This window comes from Leopardus geoffroyi, chromosome C1, assembly GCF_018350155.1.
Source record: "Leopardus geoffroyi isolate Oge1 chromosome C1, O.geoffroyi_Oge1_pat1.0, whole genome shotgun sequence".
In the NCBI taxonomy this organism is placed as follows: domain Eukaryota; kingdom Metazoa; phylum Chordata; class Mammalia; order Carnivora; family Felidae; genus Leopardus; species Leopardus geoffroyi.
Genome location: NC_059328.1, coordinates 221090221 through 221110249, shown reverse-complemented (window position 1 = coordinate 221110249; position 20029 = coordinate 221090221). Strand labels below are relative to the sequence as shown.

The 20029-nt window shown below is 59.1% G+C and overlaps 1 protein-coding gene across 4 annotated transcripts; it reads right to left on the bottom strand.

Annotated features, from left to right (window-relative positions):
• Positions 1-542: 542 nt before the first annotated feature.
• Positions 543-19918, bottom strand: LOC123599901 (G-protein coupled receptor 35-like). 4 transcript variants are annotated; one of them, XM_045482381.1, is made up of 2 exons: positions 18414-19918; positions 543-1819 (listed from the first exon to the last, which is right to left on the bottom strand). In XM_045482381.1, the coding sequence occupies exons 1-2, from the start codon at positions 18629-18631 to the stop codon at positions 892-894; spliced, it is 1146 nt and encodes a 381-aa protein (XP_045338337.1). In that variant the 5' UTR covers positions 18632-19918; the 3' UTR covers positions 543-891. The 4 variants fall into 4 exon arrangements, with proteins under 4 accessions (XP_045338337.1, XP_045338336.1, XP_045338339.1 ...); XM_045482380.1 differs by lacking the exon at positions 18414-19918 and adding an exon at positions 5204-5461 and having other exon boundaries at positions 543-1824; XM_045482383.1 differs by lacking the exon at positions 18414-19918 and adding an exon at positions 5204-5373.
• Positions 19919-20029: the final 111 nt, after the last annotated feature.

Here is a 20029-nt window from a genome sequence, read left to right as displayed (position 1 = left end):
GGACTAGCACCCCGGGCGGCCTCTGGAAGGCTCTGGCTGCTCCAGCTCGAGGCTGGATGCCCGGGGTCCCACGCAGGGAGGCAGAGGAGAGGTGGGCACAGCGCACACCAGGCTGGGCGTCCACACTTTTGCCTGGGCGGGTATCCGGGCCCCGCGGCCACCAGGCAGGGCCACCAGCTTCCCTGAAGGAAGCACAAGGGGAGTGTGCCCCCTCGACAGACCTCGGCCGGTTCCTCACCGCCCCCAGCCCACCCCCAGGCTAGTGCGGCTGGCTGTGCAGCCCCTACGAGGGGTCGAGGGGCCCTGGCCCTGCCTCGGCAAGGGAGAGAGCAGCGCCGCCCCCGGCCCTCCAGATGGCTGGGCGTGCTGCAGGGTGGGAGCAGGTGGAAGGACCCAAGGAGAGCCCCCAAGTGGCTGGCCGTCTAGGAAGACGCCCCGGCCCTCCTACCTCCCACCCTCCGAGTATGGACAGCACATGCGTGTCCAAAAGCACACACACATGCGCGCGCGCACACACACACACACACACAGCCCTGACAAGGTCAGGGGAACAGCTTTATTCCAACCGCTGTAGGTTGGCTGCAGAAAGCTGGCCATTGAGGCCTCCAGGCACAGAGCAAGCGTCCACCCCAGTACCCCAGGGGTACCACACCCTGGGCACTGCAGGTGTTGGCCCAATCTCAGGGCCCCAGGGGTTGACCTCGCTCAGTCCTCCCACCCTCTTCCACCCCGGGGATGGGCGCGTCACCACTGCAGGGTCCGTGCCTGGGTCGTCGCCACCCTGCCAGGCCCCCTGGAGCCTGCCCCCATCCACGGTGAGCCGGGGCGCCCCCAGCAGGCAGCACCTCCCGGAGAGCCCGGGACCTGGCCCGCGTGCCGGCGACTTGCGTCCTAGGCCAGGGTCACAGAGAAAGAGTCCCGGCTCCTGTGGGCCTTGGCAGTGGGCATGGAGGCCAGTGCCGACGCCTCCTCCTGGAACTCCTTGGCCATGAAGTAGTAGCAGATGGCGTCCAGGCAGCAGTTGGCATCTGAGAGCTTGCTGGTGACGTAGAGGGCGTAGCAGAGGGCGGGGGTGGGGGCGCTGTGGCTCGTGGCCACGCGCACCACCAGCACCACGTGTAAGGGCAGGAAGCAGGCCACGAACACGACCAGGTTCGCCCAGACCATGCGGGTGGCCCTCCGGGTGGCCTCTGCCTGGTCCGTGTGGGCGGCCGGCCCCTGGTCCAGGGCAGCGACCACCTGCAGGGAGCAGAAGAGCACCACGGCCAGCGGCAGGTAGAAGCCCAGCAGGGAGAAGGCCGTCGTGTTGGAGCTCTGCCGGGAGACGCTCTGGAAGCAGAAGCCGCCCTCCTGCACCCCCAGGGCCCAGCGGAGCACCAGCGAGCCTGTCACCAGCGCCCAGAGCGCCGCGCACACGGCCACGGCCTGCCGCGGGGAGCGGAGGGCGGGGGCGCGCAGCGGGTGCCGCAGGGCCACGTAGCGGTCCACGGCGATGGCCGTCACCAGGCTGATGCTCATGTACCTGTTCGTCAGGTAGACGCCCTGGGAGAGCTGGCAGAACAGGGTGTCCTCGGTTCTCTGCTTCAGGGAATGCAGGAAGAAGGGCAGGGCGCAGAGCAGGCAGAGGTCGGCCACGGCCAGGTTGGCCATGTAGATGTGCGTCTCCGTCCACCGCCGCACGCGGCAGCAGAACACCCACAGCGCCAGGCCGTTGAGCAGCAGCCCCAGCGCCAGCAGCAGGCCCACGTAGGCGTCCACGATGTTCTTGACCCAGTAGGGCCAGGTGAGCTCACTGGAGTGACAGGTACCGTTCATGGTCCTGCGGCTGCAGGAGAGAAGCAGGGATGAGGAGGGCTGGGGGGGGGGGGGGGGGTGGCGCGCCCCTGGGGCCAGCGAGGCCCCGCCCACCGAGGCTTTCAGAGGCCTGAGGGGGGCTCAAGGTCACACAGCGAGCCAGGCCAGGGCTGGGACTAGATCTCCTGGATGGCGAGGAAGGTGGGAGGGGCTCAGGGGCTCAGTCTCCACTGGCCAGCGCCCAAATCCTGAGGGCCCCCCACGGTGCCAGCTCTCAGGACAGGGAGCCCGAAGGGCAGCCAGCCTGGCCCCAGCCCTTGCCGCTCTCCCGGTGGCTCCAAGGAGAGACCTGAGGGCCATCCGCTGCCCCCTCCCCCCTCCCCCCACCCAGTCTCTGGCTGCAGGGGTGCTGACATGCCGTTTAGGCAGCGGGGCTGCGGCTCAGGACAGCCCCCCAGGAAACCCCAGAACACCCTTGTCCCCCCTCCCTCCCTCCCTCCCTCCCGTGCCACCCCAAGCACAACCACCTTCCGAGTGCCCGCCCACCCCAGTGCTGTGCCCTGGGGTCCACTTGCAAGGGCCCCTTGAGCCCTCTGTGGTCAGAGGTCCAGACCCACGGTTCAGAACAGGCCTCCGGGTGGCACTGGGGCGTCCCCTGCTCCATCATCATCAAGGCCACTGTTAAGGCCTCACCCTCCACCACCCATACTGTCCCCTCCCTCCCTTGGACAAGCTCCACGACAGGGCCCAGGAGGGCTGGGACCGGTCCCCCAGGGCCGGGGTGGACCTGGTCAGGGGTCTGACACACAGGGCCTGGCCTGTGATGTAGGGATTGGACTCCGGACTCACCCGAGCGCCGGGTGAGCCTTGGCCTCCCGAGCACAAAGGGGTTCTGGTGTCACACATGTGGGGTCATGGAGCACTTGTGTGAGTGACCGGTGTGCCAGTGCCTAGCACAGGGAACACACTACCGAGCCCCCACCTCGCTTCCCCCCGGCTGGAAGGGCCTGGAGGAGCAGGGTGGGCGTGGCCTCCCCGCCCCCAGGAGCACCAGGCCCTGGGGGGGAGGGGTGCTCCCTGCGCTTGGGGTGGTAAGGAAGGGCGGGGCCTGGGCGAGCTCTACTGCCTTGAGCCCTCCCCACACAGGAAGAGAAGAAATATCTAGAACCATTAGGTTCATCAGTGCCTGCGGCCGGGTGGGTGGGAGGGGGACTCGTTTCCTCAGCCGCAGCCCCCTGGGAACCTCCAGACCACAGGCCTTTAGGGAAGCGGGAGCACAGATTTCAGCTCGAACAGAAATATTCCACCAAATTATCCCATTTTATCTCCGGAATTTTCAAAGGGCGGCCCTGCCAGCAACCAAAGCTTTATGAGCCTTCACCATGGTTTCCGCTCTCCGCGCCCCTGACGAGGTGCTCTCCTTTTTTTGTTGTTTTTAAGGAGTCTGCTCTTCTCTCTGTTCTGTGAGTGACGCCCAGGTTCTGAGGCCCCTCAGACCACAAGCCGGCCAGGCTCCACAGGCCCCGAGCCCACCAGAACTGACCACGGGGATCCTCCCTCCTTGCCTGCCTCGCCCTCGCGGCCGCAGCTTCCCCCCACCAAGCATGTGTGAGCTTCCCGGCGGCTCGGTCAAGGCCCCCCACCAGCCCAGATTCCTCAGAACCTGCTGGGAAGGTACCTCAAGGCCCCACAGAGTCACGGTGCCGCCGTGGGACCCCCCCACCCGAGACGGGTCCAGCAGCGGTGAACGGTTGCTGGCCTTCTGGCTGACCTTGGGGGGGGTGGGGGCAGGATGAGATGCCCGGGGCCGCATGCGGTTGGGTGTCTGGGAGTATGACTCACAGGCTGGCCTCAGTGTGGCCCGAGCTCTCCTCACCGTCCCAGACAGGGCTTGGCATGGTTTTGAAGGTACCCGGTGGGGTCCTGAACACTTGGCCAGCTCGGGGGGCCCGCATCTGTGTCCTTGGGGCGCCTCCTGTACAAGCCCGGGACGTCAGCTCGCTGGTCCAGCCCAAGTGGCACGGGGCCATCCGGAAGCCACCGATGGCACCGCATGTCCTGCCTGTGTCTGGCCCTGGCGTGGGGACCTGTGTCCAGGGCGGGGCCCCCGCTGTCCTAGTGTCCTAGTGGCCCCACTGCCGCACGGCCAGCGCAGAGCGCTGAGTGACACGGGCTGGGAGCTTCCTGCTGGGGGGGGGGGGGGAGGGGAGCGGCACCTCCCAGGTACCGCTTCCTTCCTGATGGCGCCATCAGTCTGCCTCCTCACGCCAGTGGAAAGGTGCCCTGGATTCTGCACTGAGGCACCTCTGTAATGACCCGACAGGGGCCTGGGGTCGGGTCTGGGAGGCCGGCCCACCCCACGGCCCCGGGGCCCCACAGACGCCTTGAGCGGGACCTGGGGCAGGGACTGGGGTGCAGACCCTGGGGCCTGAGCACCGTAGAGGCCTCTGGAGCCGGGGCCCCGCGCAAGAAATACTCCAGGATCCAGGACGGGATGTGCGTGGGTGACCGAAGCGTCGCGGAGCCAAGATCCCCGCGGCGGGAATACGGCGCGCAAACATTTTCTGTTCTAGTTTCTCAAGCGCCGGTCCCGGCCCACAAAGTGGGTTTCAGGGTCTCGAATGAGGTGGGAGTCCCGGCCCTGGAGGAGACCCCAAGTTGCTTCCCATTTGTTGCCCACGCTGGATACCCCCCCACACACATGGAGGGCAGCTCTCCTTTCCAGATCATCGTCCTCACAAAGCACCTCTGGCAGGATGCTCCCCTGAGCTCCTCCCCTCACCCTTCCGAGACCCCACCACAGCCTCACCCCTTCTGAGACCATCATACCTTCACACCCGCTGAGACCCCCCATCACACCCCACCCCCTCAGAGACCCGCATCACACCCCCACCCCTTCCGAGACCCCCCCATTATTTCCTCACCCCGTCTGAGACTCCCCCCACCATACGCTCACTCCCTCTGAGACCCCCCCCCATCACCCCCTCACCTCCAAGCTTCCCGGCTCCAGATGGGAAAGTGGGGGCAGCCCTGGCCGACCGTCCCCCGACCTTAAGGCAGGCAGGTGGCAGGGTTGGCGGACGACAGAGCGCAGGTGCCGGGACCGCCACCTGTGCCAGCTCAGGGCTGCCGGGGTAGTTTCTGGGAAGGGAAGTGGGGAGTGGCATGGCCTCCCCAGACACGTCTGCGGAGACGGGGCGTCCTAGAAACAACCCGGGAGAGAGCGAGACCGCTCCTCTGACCCCAGCCTCTCTACCCATCCACCCTGCAGAATGAGGGACCTTTCCGGGGGCGGGCCCCCCCCCCCCCCGAGGCTGCAGGTCGGTGTCCCCCGCCCCCAGGGCCAGCATCCCCCGGCGGGAAGGCCACACGCGCAGGCACCCTCCAGGGCACTCCCGCCGCGACCCACCGACGTGTGTGGGCGCAGAGGCTCCTCCGGGCCGGCGGTGCGAACCCAGACAGGCGACTTCCTGTGGCTCTGCGCACACGGGCGGCCCTGCTCCAGGGGCCTCCTGGGGTGACCTCCCCACTCTGAGCTCACACCGAGCCTTCGCGTCCTCCTCCCACTTAGCCCGGCGCGGCACGCACAGTGTGGCAGGGACCCGACTCCTCCTCGTCGTTGCGGCTTCTCTCTCTGCGCCGAGCCATCACCACCACCCCTGCTCATTGGCGGAGGCAGCAACCGAGGCCCCCAGAAGGCAGTGGCTGGGCTGGGCCTCCTGGCCCTGTGACCAGGGCCCCCTCCCCCACCACACCACCCCGGTCCCCGGACCGGACCACCACAGCAGCCCCAGGCACAGCCGTCCAGAGCCAGCCTGCCTCCCCCCTCCTCTCCCGCCTCTCTGCCCCTCTCTGGGGGCCCTGCCCCTTCCTAGCACCCCGTTCGGTCTGGTTTTCCTTATAGAATTTCTCATGAATTAGAAGAGCCCTTCCGTGTACTCAGTTCTTGCCTGTGGCTGGGACCCGCCTGCTGTCGGCCACGTCAGTGCCTGGCGTGGAGTGAGGCCTCCCTAAAGCGTTTTAACCCGTCGGCGGCGGCCTCAAAGGGAGAATCCAGCCGGCGACGCGTGCCGACGAAGCAGCCGGATTCTTGGCTCACGGGCATCCTGTAAACAGTAGTGGCCTCGACTCAGAAAGCGTGTGCCCCGGGTGGGCTGGGGCGTCGGAAACTTACCTCTGCCAAGCTCCCTCCCTGTGCGGGGCTGGGGCCGGGTCCTTTCCCCCTCAAGCCCCACTGGATCCCGTGGGTTCAAGAGGCCTGACCTTGCAGGGCAGGCTCCAGATGCCAGACCAGGCCCGTCCTCTGGCTGCCGGGCCGCCTCGAACCATAGCGACGGGCCTCCGCAAAGCAGCGCTCGCGAGGCCCCGCTCGCTGCCCCGAGACCCACCGCGGAGCCCCTGAGAGCCTCCACCAGCCGGGGCACTGGGGCTCAGCGGAACTGCACCCCCTGGCCACCACCCCCGCCTGGGGTCCCAGTCCCCGCTCCTGCTTTGCACGCACAGAGCCCACGTGGCAACCCTCGTGTGGTGGATCCTTCTGGCCCCTTCCTCCTGGCCCTCGCCCCTCCGAATGGTTGGGGTTGGAGGGAAAAGGGCCACTCGGCTGATGTCAAGATGACACGCCACTGCCCTGCTGAGAGCCGGGAGCCTCCAAGGGAAGTGAGCCCGGGAGTCTGAGTCACTCCGCAGGAGGCTGCTGGATGGGGCCCAGGGGCGGGCCCAGGAAATGCTGAGCCCCTGCCTCCGAGGGGCTTCCCTCCTGGGGTGGGAAGCGCGCCCCTGCCCACCTGGGTCACGCGGAAACCAAGTGCTGAGAAGGGGGGCATTCGGGACCCTCACCTAGGAAAAGGGCAAAGGATCCCGAGGACACCGGGCAATGCGGCCGCCCAGGATCGACTCCCTGAGCCAAAATGTGCGTCCACTCTGACCTAAAATGACCGTCTACTCTTGGTCTGCTCCCTCTTCTGCACCCACGCTTGGGCCCTGCCTGGGCACCACGCTGGGCACAACGCTGAGGCAGGCGCCCCAGGAGCGGGACCCTGTACTCACATCGCCTCCGACTCCTGGGGGTTCACAGAGGGCAGGACCGGAGGCTTCTAGGAGGAGGTGGCCAGGGGCAGGGAGGGAGCAAGCTGCAGGAGGAGCAGGAAGGGAGCCTCAGGCCGACAGTGGGCAGGGGCGTGGCTTGACTGCACGGAGCCATGGCCCTTTCCTCTGGTTCGGGGGGGGGGGGGGGGGGGGGGGGAGCCTGAGCGGAGCCCCGAGAAGCAGGGCCGAAAGCTGGCCAGGGGGCCGCCTTCCGAGCCACACTGGGGGTCGGGTGGGTCTTTCACGACCTCCCGGTCCCCCCACGTTGGAGCCTGAAGCCGAGGCACGCCAGGCCCCCCAGCCTGCCTTCACCGGCCGCGCTCACCCTTTGCTCGGTGGGTTTGCGCATCAGCCTCCGAGTACGAAAACGTGGCGCCAGAGCATGGTTAATCCTCACGCCCGAGTTGTCGGCAGCCCCTCGGATGCTGTGCCAGAGGCCAGCGCCTCACCCCTGCCCAGCCTAACCCCAGGCACCTGGGGGTGGAACCAGCCAGGCCTCTGGCACGGAAGCCGTTGCCACCGCTGACACTTTCTGTTCCCCTGTCCCCAGCAACTGTCTCTGGGAACCTCCTCCCCCTCCCCCTGTCTGGCCCAGAGCCAGATGAGGATGCCAAGGGGCTGGAGGGGTCCCAGGAGGGGTCAGTTGCCCCCAGCACCCCCGCACCCGAGTCCTCCTCCCCTCCTCAGCTGGGGGGCCCGGCCTTGGGCCCCTCCCCCCCACTCTTCTTCACAGACCCTTCCAGCCCTGTCCCCTCCTCAGGCCCCTCGGGCCCCTCCTCCACTTGGCAGCCAGGGTCCCTCTGCCTCCTGGGAAAATGAGGCCCTGTCACTTGCTAACACTCTCGAACCGCATGGGCCTGTCCCTAGGTCACCCCCAGGCACTGTCTCCCATTAAGAGGGCTTCTTCTCTCCCAGTGTCCTCAGCCCGGGGTCTTCCCTTGGCATTCAGAAACCAGCCTTGACTCCCCAGGGGGAGGAAGTGGGGGGGGGGCGGTGACACTTTCCTGGCCACACTGCCCCCTTGACATCCCTCCCTCTGCTCCCTCTGGCATCCACCCTGTACCACAGGAAGTGGCTGGGGTGCAGGGAAGGTCAAGGATAAGAGCCTCCCAACTCCCGGCCTCCAGCCAAAACCCCAGGCCCAGGCCTGCAGGGACAGGCTGTGAGGGGGCACCGGAGGATGGCCACCCTGTTCCCAGGGACCCGCAGGCACATCTGGGGTGGCAGAACAGCCTTACGGGCCTTGGGCCGGACAGCCGGTGCTCAGGACACAACTCGGCCTCCGGCCTCTCGCGCTGCCGATGACCAGTTGGCACACGCCGACACCCCACGGACAGAGGCCCCGCCTCCAGGATGTGCACCCCGGAGCCCTGGGCGGGCAGCCCTGGCTGTGCCTGGCACGGTGCTCCTGGCCTTGTTCCCTGCGTTTCTCCTCGGCGTCCCCTTGGGAACCCTCCGTGCCCCAGACAGACCCTGCCTTCAGCCACATTTGCCCCTGGAGCCCTTTTCCCAACCCTTGGCCCTGGGCCCAGGAAGCGCCTCTGCTCGGCCTCCCTGGGACAGAGGGTCAGGGCCAAGTCAGGCGCTCAGACAGCACGTCCACAGCCCTTCCTGGACAGAGATTTGGCCCAAGCAAGGAGGGGAAGGGGGCCTTGTCAGACAGGAGAAGGCACCACAGCACAAGGGAAGCTGTGGCAACTTGGGGAATGTGAGGGCATCTTGAGAGAGTTCTCAGGGGGGCCTGAGGGCCTGAGGGGTTCCTGGGGGGATCCTGAGAGAGTCCTGGGGGGGGTCCTGAGGGGGTCCTGAGGTCTGCTGACCTTGGCTGGGCTGTTCCCGCTGGTGACATCCTAGGGCCTGTCACTAGCTGGGCAGCATGGGCACAGGGTCCCCAGGGGTCGAGGCAGGCTGCTCTCCTGCCCCCACCCCCACCCCACAGCCTCACAGATGCACAGGCTCAGCGAGGAGCACAGTGGGTGCCGCCCTCCCTGCCCGTCCTCCTGCCTACCCCACACCTTCAACAGCAGTGGTAGGCAGCCTCCCCCGACCCGTGCCCTTGGACACTCAGGGACCAGGGACCCGGGGCACCTCCCGCCACCTCTGCTTGTTTTGCTCCGAGGTGGAGGATGCCTCAGGACATCTGGACACTCGAAGATGACAAAAGCGCCCCATCGGCAGGCCGGCCACTGCACGCACGGGGCGTGGGGGATGGGGGTGAGCGGGGACCCGGGCAGGTGCCGGCCTCCAGCTACCCGGGACAGCTCGCTCACTCCGACAGCTCCTGCTCCCCTCCTCCTGGGCTGGCTCCTCGAGGAACCCCTGGGGGACCCGGGGGGTGGGGTGAGTGGTGGAACGCTGCAGGTTCCTCTCCGCCTCTTCCTGCTCATGCTGACCCCTGATGTGCTCCTCTGCCCTCCCAGGCACCTTCCCCTTTCTCAGCCCCAGACGGCTCCGAAGGCAAGGCCCCCCCCAGGTTCCACGCCTGGGGCTGCGGTCTCCCTGCACCCCCCCCCCCCAACCGATCTGGGCCCTGGGCTCCCTGCCCTGCCTGGGGAGTCCTCCCCACTCCCTGCGGCCATCCTCCCGGGGATGGCTCTTCTTTTAGTCAGTGCTGCTGGGGCGCAGGTGGGGGGGGTGGGTGGGCTCCATGCCTGTGGACCCCAGGCTGAGGATTGAGATGGGCGGAGAGCAGCGGCTCACCCCTGCCCGAGAGTCAGCTGTGAAGGTGCAGCGCCGGCCACCGAGCCGGGGAAGGGCCACCTCCCTTGAAAGCGGCTTGTCTGGAGGGCTTTCCCCTGCCTCCCCTCCTCCCAGGGCAGATGGCCTCCGGCTTGGGCTCGTCTGAGCCAGTCTGTCTGGGGTGGGCCAAGAAGCGCCCGCTTTACCAGCGCCAGGTGATGCCGGGGCAGGGAGCCCCCCCCCCCCCCATTCACCCTGCAGCGCTCTGCCCAGCATTCTGTGTCAGCCCCTGTCCTTGTCTCCGCCCAGGACCTCTGCCTTTGGAGGTCGGCGAGATGCCAACAAGAGACAGGAACAGACTCACAGAAAAGGAGATGTGAGATGCAGAGGACTCACTGGAGATCTAAGAGGGGCCCACGCACTCATCAAATGAGAAACGTGAACTCAAAGTACACGGCAATTCTGCTTCTCCCCGTCAGATGAGCTAAGTCCGAGCACTGGCAGCGATCGAAGGCGGGGAACATTGTCAGATACGGCCCACTGATCTTCCCCGGGGAGAGGGCCTGGCAATCCTGCAACGTTGGAGATGCCCTGCCCTTTGACCCGGCGACCACACTTCCGGGCATCTGTCCCACGACGGAGCCGTGGGGTTCTGAAAAGGACACTCGAGGGTCTACCCTCGTGGTGCTGTAGTGAGGCGGGGCCTGGAAACCACCCAGATGTCTGTCCGTCAAGCCCTGGAGGCGTGAGATGCTTGCCGTCCACACCACGGGGCACCAGCGAGTCGTAAAAAAGGAAGGAGAGATATTTCTATCCATTACTCAGTGGTTTTCTCCAGGATCAATTGAAGAACGGAAGATAGTGTTGATGCGCATTTATTATAGCACACCAACAGTTTATGTTTTAGAAATGGAAGGATAAGCCAATAAATCTGTTTAAAATTAAATCATTACCTATGAGGAACAGGTGGGGAGGAGGAGAGGGAGCCAGGAATAGAAGCTAGACCCCGAGGGGCGCTTGGGTGGCTGAGTCAGTCGAGCGTCCGACTTCGGCTCGGGTCATGATCTCGCGGTTCGTGAGTTCGAGCCCCGCGTCGGGCTCTGTGCTGACGGCTCGGGGCCTGGAGCCTGCTTCGGATTCTGTGTCTCCCTCTCTCTCTCTCTGCCCCTCCCCTGCTCACGCTCTGTCTCCGTCTCTCAACAATAAATAAATGTTAACAGAAGTTTTTAAGTATGTAGCTCTGAATTTGAGTGAAAGGTATCAGTATATCCTTGCACTGTGTTCTATCTTAAAAAGAAAAGTTAGTATCTTAATTCTGTCCGTTGACAAGACCTAAAAGCAAGCACCCTAAACACCCAGAGTTTGGTCTGTAGGTATCGTTTCTCCTGAAGAGAAAGAGGGGCTCCTGAGGGCAGCGGACGCTCTCAGGCCGGGGTCAGAACATGTATAAAATGAGCCTGGAATTGTGTTTCGCCCTAGAGAACGAAGCAGATCCAGACTCTTGGCCACTGTCTAGAGGACTCAGGAGTGACCTCGAGTTCGCTCCCACTGGCCAAAGACAAGAGGATCTGAATATCAATAGGAGAATCATTTCCATGAATTGGAACTCAAAAAAAATCACTTAAATCCATGACTTTGCACTTAAACTTAAAAACAAACGACCTGTCACTTCATGTGTCGGGTAGCTTGCCAAAAACGAACATCACCCCTGAACTCGCAGAAGGACCTGGAGCTCGCCACCTGTGACAAGAGCCACAGAGGGCGTGGGATACAGCGAGTGACGCCCTAGGGGTGCAAGCAGCAAACCCCGGTCTGGGGCCGCTCTGCAGGGCAGGGCATCAAAGGCAAGAGTCTGGAGGGGAGTCCGGAGGGGGGCTGGGCTGCCTCCATCACCCACCTGGGCACCAGCTTCTGCAGCCCCGGCTCCGAACCTGCACCGCCCAGGTGGGAAACTGAGGCCCAGGTGGGGCAGGGACTGGCCTGAGGGTGCCGGGGTGAGCAGAGGAGAGAACCGGAACGCCCAGCCCGGGCTCTTGCCCAGTGCAGACTTGAGGATGCAGCACGCGCCTGGGGCGAAGGCCGGGGAAGGAGCAGCGAGGGCGCTGAGCTGACCCTCAGACACGGGTGGGCCGTGGGGGGCGGGAGGGCCACAGAGGTGGGGAGGGGGCGCACGGTCGGGGCGTGAGGGTGACGGGGACTGGGGAGAGGGAGGAGAGTGGGCCCCTCCAAGGTTGAGGTTGGGCCTAGGGCCGGAGTGAGGGGGAGGTCAGAGGGCGGTCAGGGTCAGGGTTAGGACTGTGTTAGGGCAGGATTAGAGCCAAGCATTAAGGAGTCGTGAAGTAAGCCTTGAGTTTTTACTTGATACTCGCTTATTCTCAAAATCTGGAGTCCGAGCTTCTCTTTCCAGAATTTTGTGTTGGTTTTTTGTTTTGTTTTTAAATGTTCATTTATTTTGAGACGGTGAGCATGGGAGCGTGAGCAGGGGTGGGGCCGAGAGAGAGGGCAAGAGAGAATCTCAAGCAGACTCCATGCTCAGCACAGAGCCCAACGTGGGGTGGGTCCCACGGACCGTAAGATCACGACTTGGGCTGAGATCAGGAGTCGGGCACTTAACCGCCTGCACCACCCAGGTGCCCCATGTGTGTGTTTTGACGAGAGACAAACTCTTTAAAGGCCTGATATACAAGCGAAGCCATTCTAGATTCCTTCTTAGAAAGAAATCAAGCTTTGGTTCAAACCAAAAAGCCTGGCTTGTGGCCCGTGTTGTGCACCTGCCTTGTGAACAAGTCCCTGCAGGAAAACCATCTTGTCCCTCACACACGGACCGACGCTGCTACCTCCCGCATCCCTCGATGGTAAAACTCAGGATTCCTGCTACGCGCTAATCTCCAATCTCTGGAGCTTTTACAAGATGTGAAAAGTATGTAACCCTGTAAAACCGTTCATTCTCTAGAGGCCTTTCTTCCCTGAAAGAAAGCGAAGGCGTGTTTCCTGGGCAGTCGTCCTAACTTGGGTTCAAGCAAAACTCTTCTTTTAGAGATTCCAAAAGGTTTGTTCATTTTGCACCTCTCTCTCTCTCACACACACACACACACACACACGCACACAGTTTCATGGGCCCTGCTCTCAGATCCGCTCACCCTCACCTGGAGCACCCCACCTCTGCTCTCCCCTCCCCGCCTGCCCATCCTGCAAGTCTGCCCATAGCAGGCTGCTCCTTGCCAGCCCCACCCGTGCCCACCTGTCCACTTTAACTTCCTCCAGCACATATGTGCTGAGCTGAGTGGGGTCCAGCCTCCTCTTCTAGGCCAGCTCCCGCCACGGTGGGGCTTGGACTCCCGGAAGCCACGTTGCAGGCTTGTGGAAAGCCACCCCGTGTGGCAGCCAGAGGCGCAGTCTAGATGAGAGACTGGGCCTCCGCCGTGGTCCCAGCTGTCTGCCAAGCCCTGCCAGAGGACCGTGTGACGGCGCAGGTCAGATCCTCCTGAAGGAGGTGTCCTCGTGCAGAGTCTAGCTCCTCAAACCCCTGCGATGCTCCGACACTGAGGTCCGGACCCCACCGTGGGCAGTCCGCACCCCGGCAGGCACCTAACGGGCACCGTCTTGACTCCCAGCGACATTTGGCAGAGTTCTTCATTGTTCAGTGTTTTAACAAAGTGTTGAATAGATTTAAATGTACAGTCACGTGCACGTTCACAAATTAAGAAATGGAGCTTCCGATGACCTTCAAGCGCCCCTGCATCCTGCCCCAGTTCTGAAACCCTCTCACAGCACCCCCAGGGGCAACTGGGGCTGCCGCCTTCTTTGGTTCCAAGGTGGCACACTAGATGGTTCTGCTCCTTCCTCTCCGGACTCTCCCCTCACGCCTCTGTCCCTAAGTTGGAGTGCATGGGGCTTGGTCCTGGACCCTTGTCTTGCCCCATCACGCACTCTCCATAAGCAGATTCACCCACTGCCATTGGTTCATCAATTACCAAATGCCCGACTCCAGCTGCCAGCGCCAGCCCAGACGCCTGGACCACACGTGCAACTGCCTCTCAGGCATCTTCCCTTGGATGCCCTAAAAGCACCTCCAGTGCAACTTGTTTGAAACCGACAGGACCCCCCTTCACCTCCTGCTCTAACACTATCTTCCTTCAAAGCTCCCCATCTCAGAGAATGATCCCCCCCCTTGCTTCCCAGGCCAGATATTTGACTCCCACTCTTGATGCTCAATTTCCCCCTCCCTTCTTCCCCCCCCTTCTATATCCCATCAGTCATCAATAAGTTAAATATGCATACTGTAAACCTAGTATCACCCATTGAAAAAAATAAAAGTTTTAATAAATAAGCCAATAGAGGAGATAAATGGAATACAAAACGAAACACTTGATCCCAAAGAAAGGAGGAAACAGGTACAAAGAACAGATGAGATAAATAGTACGCAAATGTCAGGGGGTAGATTTAACCCAACTGGATCAACACTTACATTAAATGTAATTGGTCTGCTGTTCCAATTAAAAGGTAAAGATTTTCAAACTGGACGAAAGAAGCAAAAGATGATAATATACTGTCTGAATGACACTTTATTATTTTTTTTAAGAGACAGAGAGAGCGAGCTCAAGAGAGACAGCTCACATGTGAGCAGGGGAGGGGCAGAGAGAGAAGAAGAGAGAATCCCAAGCAGACTCCGTGCTGTCATCACAGAATCTGATGCAGGGCTGGATCCCACGAACTGTGAGATCAGAACCAAGCCAAAATTAAGAGTTAGACACTCAACTGACTGAGCCACCCAGGTGCCCAGAACACACACTTCAAATATAAAGGTAGGTTAAAAGTTAAAAAAAAAAAAAGTAAAATGAAAGAATGGAGAAAGAAAACGCCAATGCTAATCTCAAGAAAGCTGGAATGAGTAAATTAATATCAAAGTTGACTTCAATACTGGGAATATTACCAGAGATTAAAAGGGACATTTCATACCAATAAGAGGATCAACTCATCAAGCACGTCTAACAGTTCTAAATGTGTATTACCTAATTTTGGAGGTTCAAAATATGGGAAGTAAATTAACAGAACTAGCAGGATAAATAGAAAAATCCACAACTGCAATGGGTTATTCTGACACTCTTCTCTCAGTAACTGAGAGAAAACGAATAAGGATATAGCTGACTTGAACAACAATCAGCTTGTCCAAGCTGATACTTAGAGAACGGTGTGCCCAACAAGAGTATGTAATCCTTTCACGTGCACATATGAACATTCTCTAAAATAGGCCAAACACTAGGCCACAACATATGTCTCCATACAATTGAAAGGAATTAAATCATATAGAGTATGTTCTCTGAATATGATGCAATTAGAAATAACAAAAAGATATAAGATGTCTGAAGAATGCCCAAATATATGGAACTTAAACAACATAATTAACTGAAGGACCAAATAAATAATCAAAGGGAAACTAGGAAATATTTTGAACTAAATGGCAATGAAAACACAACTTACCAATATTTATGAGACAAAGCTAAGGCCAAGTTTAGAGGAAAATGTGTAGCTTTGAGTGCTTATATTAGAAAAGAAAAAAGGCCTAAAATCATTGATCTAAGATTCCACTTTGGGAACCTAGGATAAAAACAACAACAAATTAAAACGAAGTAAGTAGAAGAAAGGAAATTAAAAAAGTAGAAATTTAATATAATACAAAAATAACAGATAAAATCAATAAACTGAAAGTTGGTTTTCTCGAGAAGATCAATGAAGTTGGTAAACCTAGGGCTACACTGATCAAGGTAAAAAACACCCCACAAATTACTAATATCAGAAATGAGAGAGAAAGCATCAATTCAGATCCTACAGACATTAGAAGAAGAAAAGAATGTCATTAATTATGTCATGCAAATATATTTGACAACACAGTTGAAATGCACAAATTTATTTTTTTAAGTTTATTTATTTATCTTAAGAGAGAGAGAAAGCAGGAGAGGGGCAGCGAGAGGAGAGAGAGAGAATCCTAAGCAGGTTCCCTCCCGTCAGGGCAGAGTCTGAAGTGGGGCTCAGTCCCACTCACTGTGAGATCACGGCCTGAGGGGAAATCAACTGAGGCACTCAGGTGCTCTGAAATGCACACATTTCTTAAAAGTCACAGCTTGTCGAAATTTGTACAAGAAATAGAAAATCTGAATAGTCTATATTTATTAAAGTTGTTGAATTCATAATCTAAAACTTTCCCACAAAGAAAACCCCCAACCCCGATGGTGTCACTGGTGAATTCTACCAAACATTTAAGAATAAAATAATATCGATCCTTAGCACTTTCAGAACATAAAGAAGGAGAACACTTCTTAAAACTCGTTTTCAAAAGCAAGGTATACCCTCATTCTAAACCTGAACAAAGATATTACAAGAAAACAAAAATACAGAATATCATATATGAACACAGATATAAAAATTCTTTAAAATATATTAACTGAATCCAGCAATGTATACAACAAATAATACATTGCACACAAGTATCCTGAGGATATAAGGTTTGTTTTAACATTACAATGCCAACCAATATAATTGACTACATTAATAAAGGAGAACATTTATATAGTCATCTCCTCCAATCTTCCTTGCATTTATATAATGAAAGAAAATCACTTGATAAAATTCAACATCTGTTTCTGATAGAAACTCTCAAAAACTAGGAATAGGGGGAAATTCCCTCAGTCTGATAAAGAACATCTACCAAAAAAAAAAAAATCATACCTAATGGTGAAAGACTGCTTTCCTACTGTGATCATGAACGAGGAAAGTGGCTCTCATCACTTTTACTCAAAATGGTATTGGAGGTCCGAGCCTCCAGAAATAAAGCAAGAAAAAAAATGAATTCAGGTAAGAAAGGAAGAAACAGAACTTTCTGTTTTCACATGTGACGTAATTCTGTATGTAGAAAATCCTAAGAGATTTACAAATCAAAACCAAAACCAAACAAAAAACAACCCAACCCCCAAACTATGAATAAGTGAATTAACAAGGCTATAGGACACAAAATAATGTACAAAAAATGTATTCCTATATACTAGCAAAAAAAAAATTAGAAAAATGAAACCTAACATACAATATCATTTGCAAGTGTTGGAAAACAAAGTAGGTAAGAATAAATGCAAAATATCTATGTTCCAGGACACACAATATTGCTGAGAGAAATTAAGGAAGACCTCAAAAAATGGGCAGGTATACCATGTTCATGGATTTGAAGGTATCAATTCTCTTCATGTTGCTCTAGGCGATCAATCTAATTAAACATCAAGCATCATGTTCTGCTGCTTTTGCTTTCTAAATGTACCTCAACAGTGACCTCTTCTCTCTGCCTCTCCTACCTCCCTTCTGGCCAGGACACCATCATCTGTCTCTTGATGTCTGCAACAGCCTTCTATTTGGTCCCCTCCCCATCTAGAGACTTCGACCAGAGAGAGAAGTCCCATATACACATATCAGGTCCTGCTTAAAAACTGTGTAGTGGCTCCTTACCACCCAAGATGTAAGACCCAAGCTCCTTAAATGGACCTCAAGACCCTTACCTACTTTTCCAGCCTTAGCTCCTGCCACAGTTGCTGAGCCTACTTGCCACACTGCAGGCACAGAGAGCTTCTTTCCATTTCCTGAGGCTGCTCAACTCCTCTGCCAGCCCCTGCTTGCCCTGCACTGCTGACCCCAGGCTGATCAAGGGCCATCCCTACACATCAATGCATCATCTATCCCTCATCATCAGTACCGTCCAGATGATCTGTGTGCAGACAGCCCTCAAGGGCTGGGTACTGGGCATCTGAGCCCCATCCATAGCACCCCACACACACTCACAGAGGGACTTCAGAATGAAGGGACAGGGGATCAGGGTAGTGGAGAGGGATGTGTTGGTGCTGGTGGGTCTTCTCAATAGGCCTTGGGGGATGAGGGATGAGACGTCAGTCAGATCGCACGCGTGCGCGCGCGCGCACACACACACACACACACACACACACACACACACACGTCACGGTGCCCCAGCGTCACACCTGCCCAGGCACCAGGAACCCACAAGGGACTAGGACTGGCCCCTGATAGAGCAGCCAGCCCAGTCCAAGCCAAAGCTGTTTCCTGATCCATCAGCCTCCACTCTTGGGTAATTTGTGAAGGGACAGGCAGCTGAGGATGTGTATGACCTGAGCCCCAGCCCTGGAGGTGAGGTGCTTTAGGGAACCAAGCATAAGCATGGTCCTGACTAAAACTCCGTGGTCTGAGTTCCCCAGGACGCTGAGTGAGCCGGCTCCCAGGCCAGACTGTCCTGTCTGTGCAGAAACAGCCTGTGCTTGCTGGGAACCAGAGGAATAGCCACAGGGTCCCAGCCAGAGCCCTGCATCTGAGGCCCCCTGGGGAGGGACGGGGCCCCAGAGCCGCTGAGTCGAGTACTCCTGGGTGCTGGAAGGCCCAGCCTGCCCCTTAAAGTTCATTCTCAAAACCAGCAACGACCCTCTCCTTGATGGAGCAGCCACGTCCAAGGCCTTGTGTTGGGGTCCAAAAAGCCCCCAAAGTGTCCCTAGGAAAAAATGACTCTTCTATTCATTTCAAAAGGCAGCATATCTAGCTTAAATCTGTTAAATATTACAGGAGAAAAAAAAATCTAGTAAAACCAAATGATGCAGACATGTGACACTGAGTGAGAAAAAAAATGATTATTAACGGAGAGAGAGACAGAGAGGAAAGAGGCTGGAGCATCTGAGAACCTTGGCCCCGTCTGGCTGGCCCTGTCCCATTCACTCTAGCTCTGTCCTTCCTCTCACCCCGGAAGCCCAGACCCAGCCCGGCCCCCTCCCTGACTACCGCTCTGAGGACACCAGGATCTTGATACTCACCCTAGGACCCCTGCGGCCCCCAAAGCTGACCCAGGCTCAGGGGAAGGAGGGCAGGTGAGGACAACGAGAGCAGACCCAGGGCCAGGACTGGGTAGGACACGGCTCCCACGGAGAAGGCACGGTCCACCTGCCCCAAGCAGGAAGTGGAAACGAGAAACCAAACAGGTGGTGTGGGGCAAAGTCTGCTGGGAAGGCCCGAAAAGGTGGCGTTCCCACATGCACACACCCAGACCTGCCCGTCAGGGGTCTGCCAGGGCCCCCGGACACAGGAGGGAGGCCCTTCACCCGAGTAGTCCCCCACCGGCCCGTCCACAGAACCAGGCCTCCAGGGCGTGGTTGGTTGCTGCTGCCCAGCTCCCCGGGGCCACAGGCCGGGTCCGAGGCGGGGCTCAGGTCAATACAGAGGACGGGTGAGACAGCAGCGCACCGGCCCGGACCCCGTGGGGTCTGTGGTCTGCAGCCCCAGCTCACACCGGGCTGGGTGGGGGGCCAACGTCAGGTTGAGGGAGACTGGAAGTCGCCCATGCATCGGGTCCTCCTGTGGGGTGGGAGCGGGTAAGAGCCCTCTTTAGGTCACTCTTGTCCTCAGCAGAATGAGCCCCGCTGGTGCCCACCCCACAGGCCCTTCCAGGCCAAGGACTCCAGGGCAGACATGGGGGCACACTGAGTATGGCCAGGGCTCAGACACGTGTTCAGCAAGGACATCGAAGCCCAGAGAACACAAGCTACTTCTGGAGCTCACTCGGTCAGAGGGAGGCGGCCACGCCCAGGACAGCCGGGCCTGCCTGCCTGTTGAGGATGCCCTGGGGGTGAGGTCTCCTTCAGCTCTGCCTCCCACGAAGGAACCATGCGAAAGAACCACAAGCTGGCGCAGGCCCAGGGGGCTGGCGGCCAGGAGGGCGCGAGCCTCCTCTGGTGCGGGGGCCACGGCCCGTGCCCCACCGGCCCAGCCGTGTCCTGGAAGCCCGGCTGGTGTCTGGCCGCCTCTGCCAGGCCGCCTCTCCAACCGTGGCACCTCCAGATCCTGGAGCCCCTCCGTCCTCCACTCGACCCCAGAGAACTGGTCACCGCGAGGGGTCTTGCTCACACGTGAAGGGGCGTGGGGCAGCGAGGTCTTCCTCGGGCCTGTGTCGCGGCCCCCAGCCCTCCTTTGGAAGGTGAGGACGGCGACGCCACGGCGCTGGCCAGTCAGGGAAGCAGCGGGGGTGGGGAGAGAGGCCCGGCCGAGACCAGGGCTGACTGCGTCCAACCGGTCAGAGGCCTGGGGCCCCCGGGGACGCCTCCTCCCACGTCAAGAGCAAACGACTGCATCTGGCACCTCCAAACGGAAGGGAGGCCGAGAGTCCCTCCGGACGCCCAGGTGGGGTAAGACCCAGCAGGGACAGGGCGGACGACGTGGCCGGCACCAAGGTGCTGCCCTGGGCTGCTCCCTCCTGCTCTCGTCATGGGGCGGGCGCCCACGGCCCCTCCACGACCCTCCAGGCTCCCACCACCCACTGCGTCCTCAAGCAGCCTGCCCGCCTCACAGGCCAGCAGGGCCCCGAGGGAGCGCAGGGCCCGGGCCTTCCCCTGCTCCTCAGGGAGAGCGGACTCGGCCTGCGGCTCCCCGAGACGAG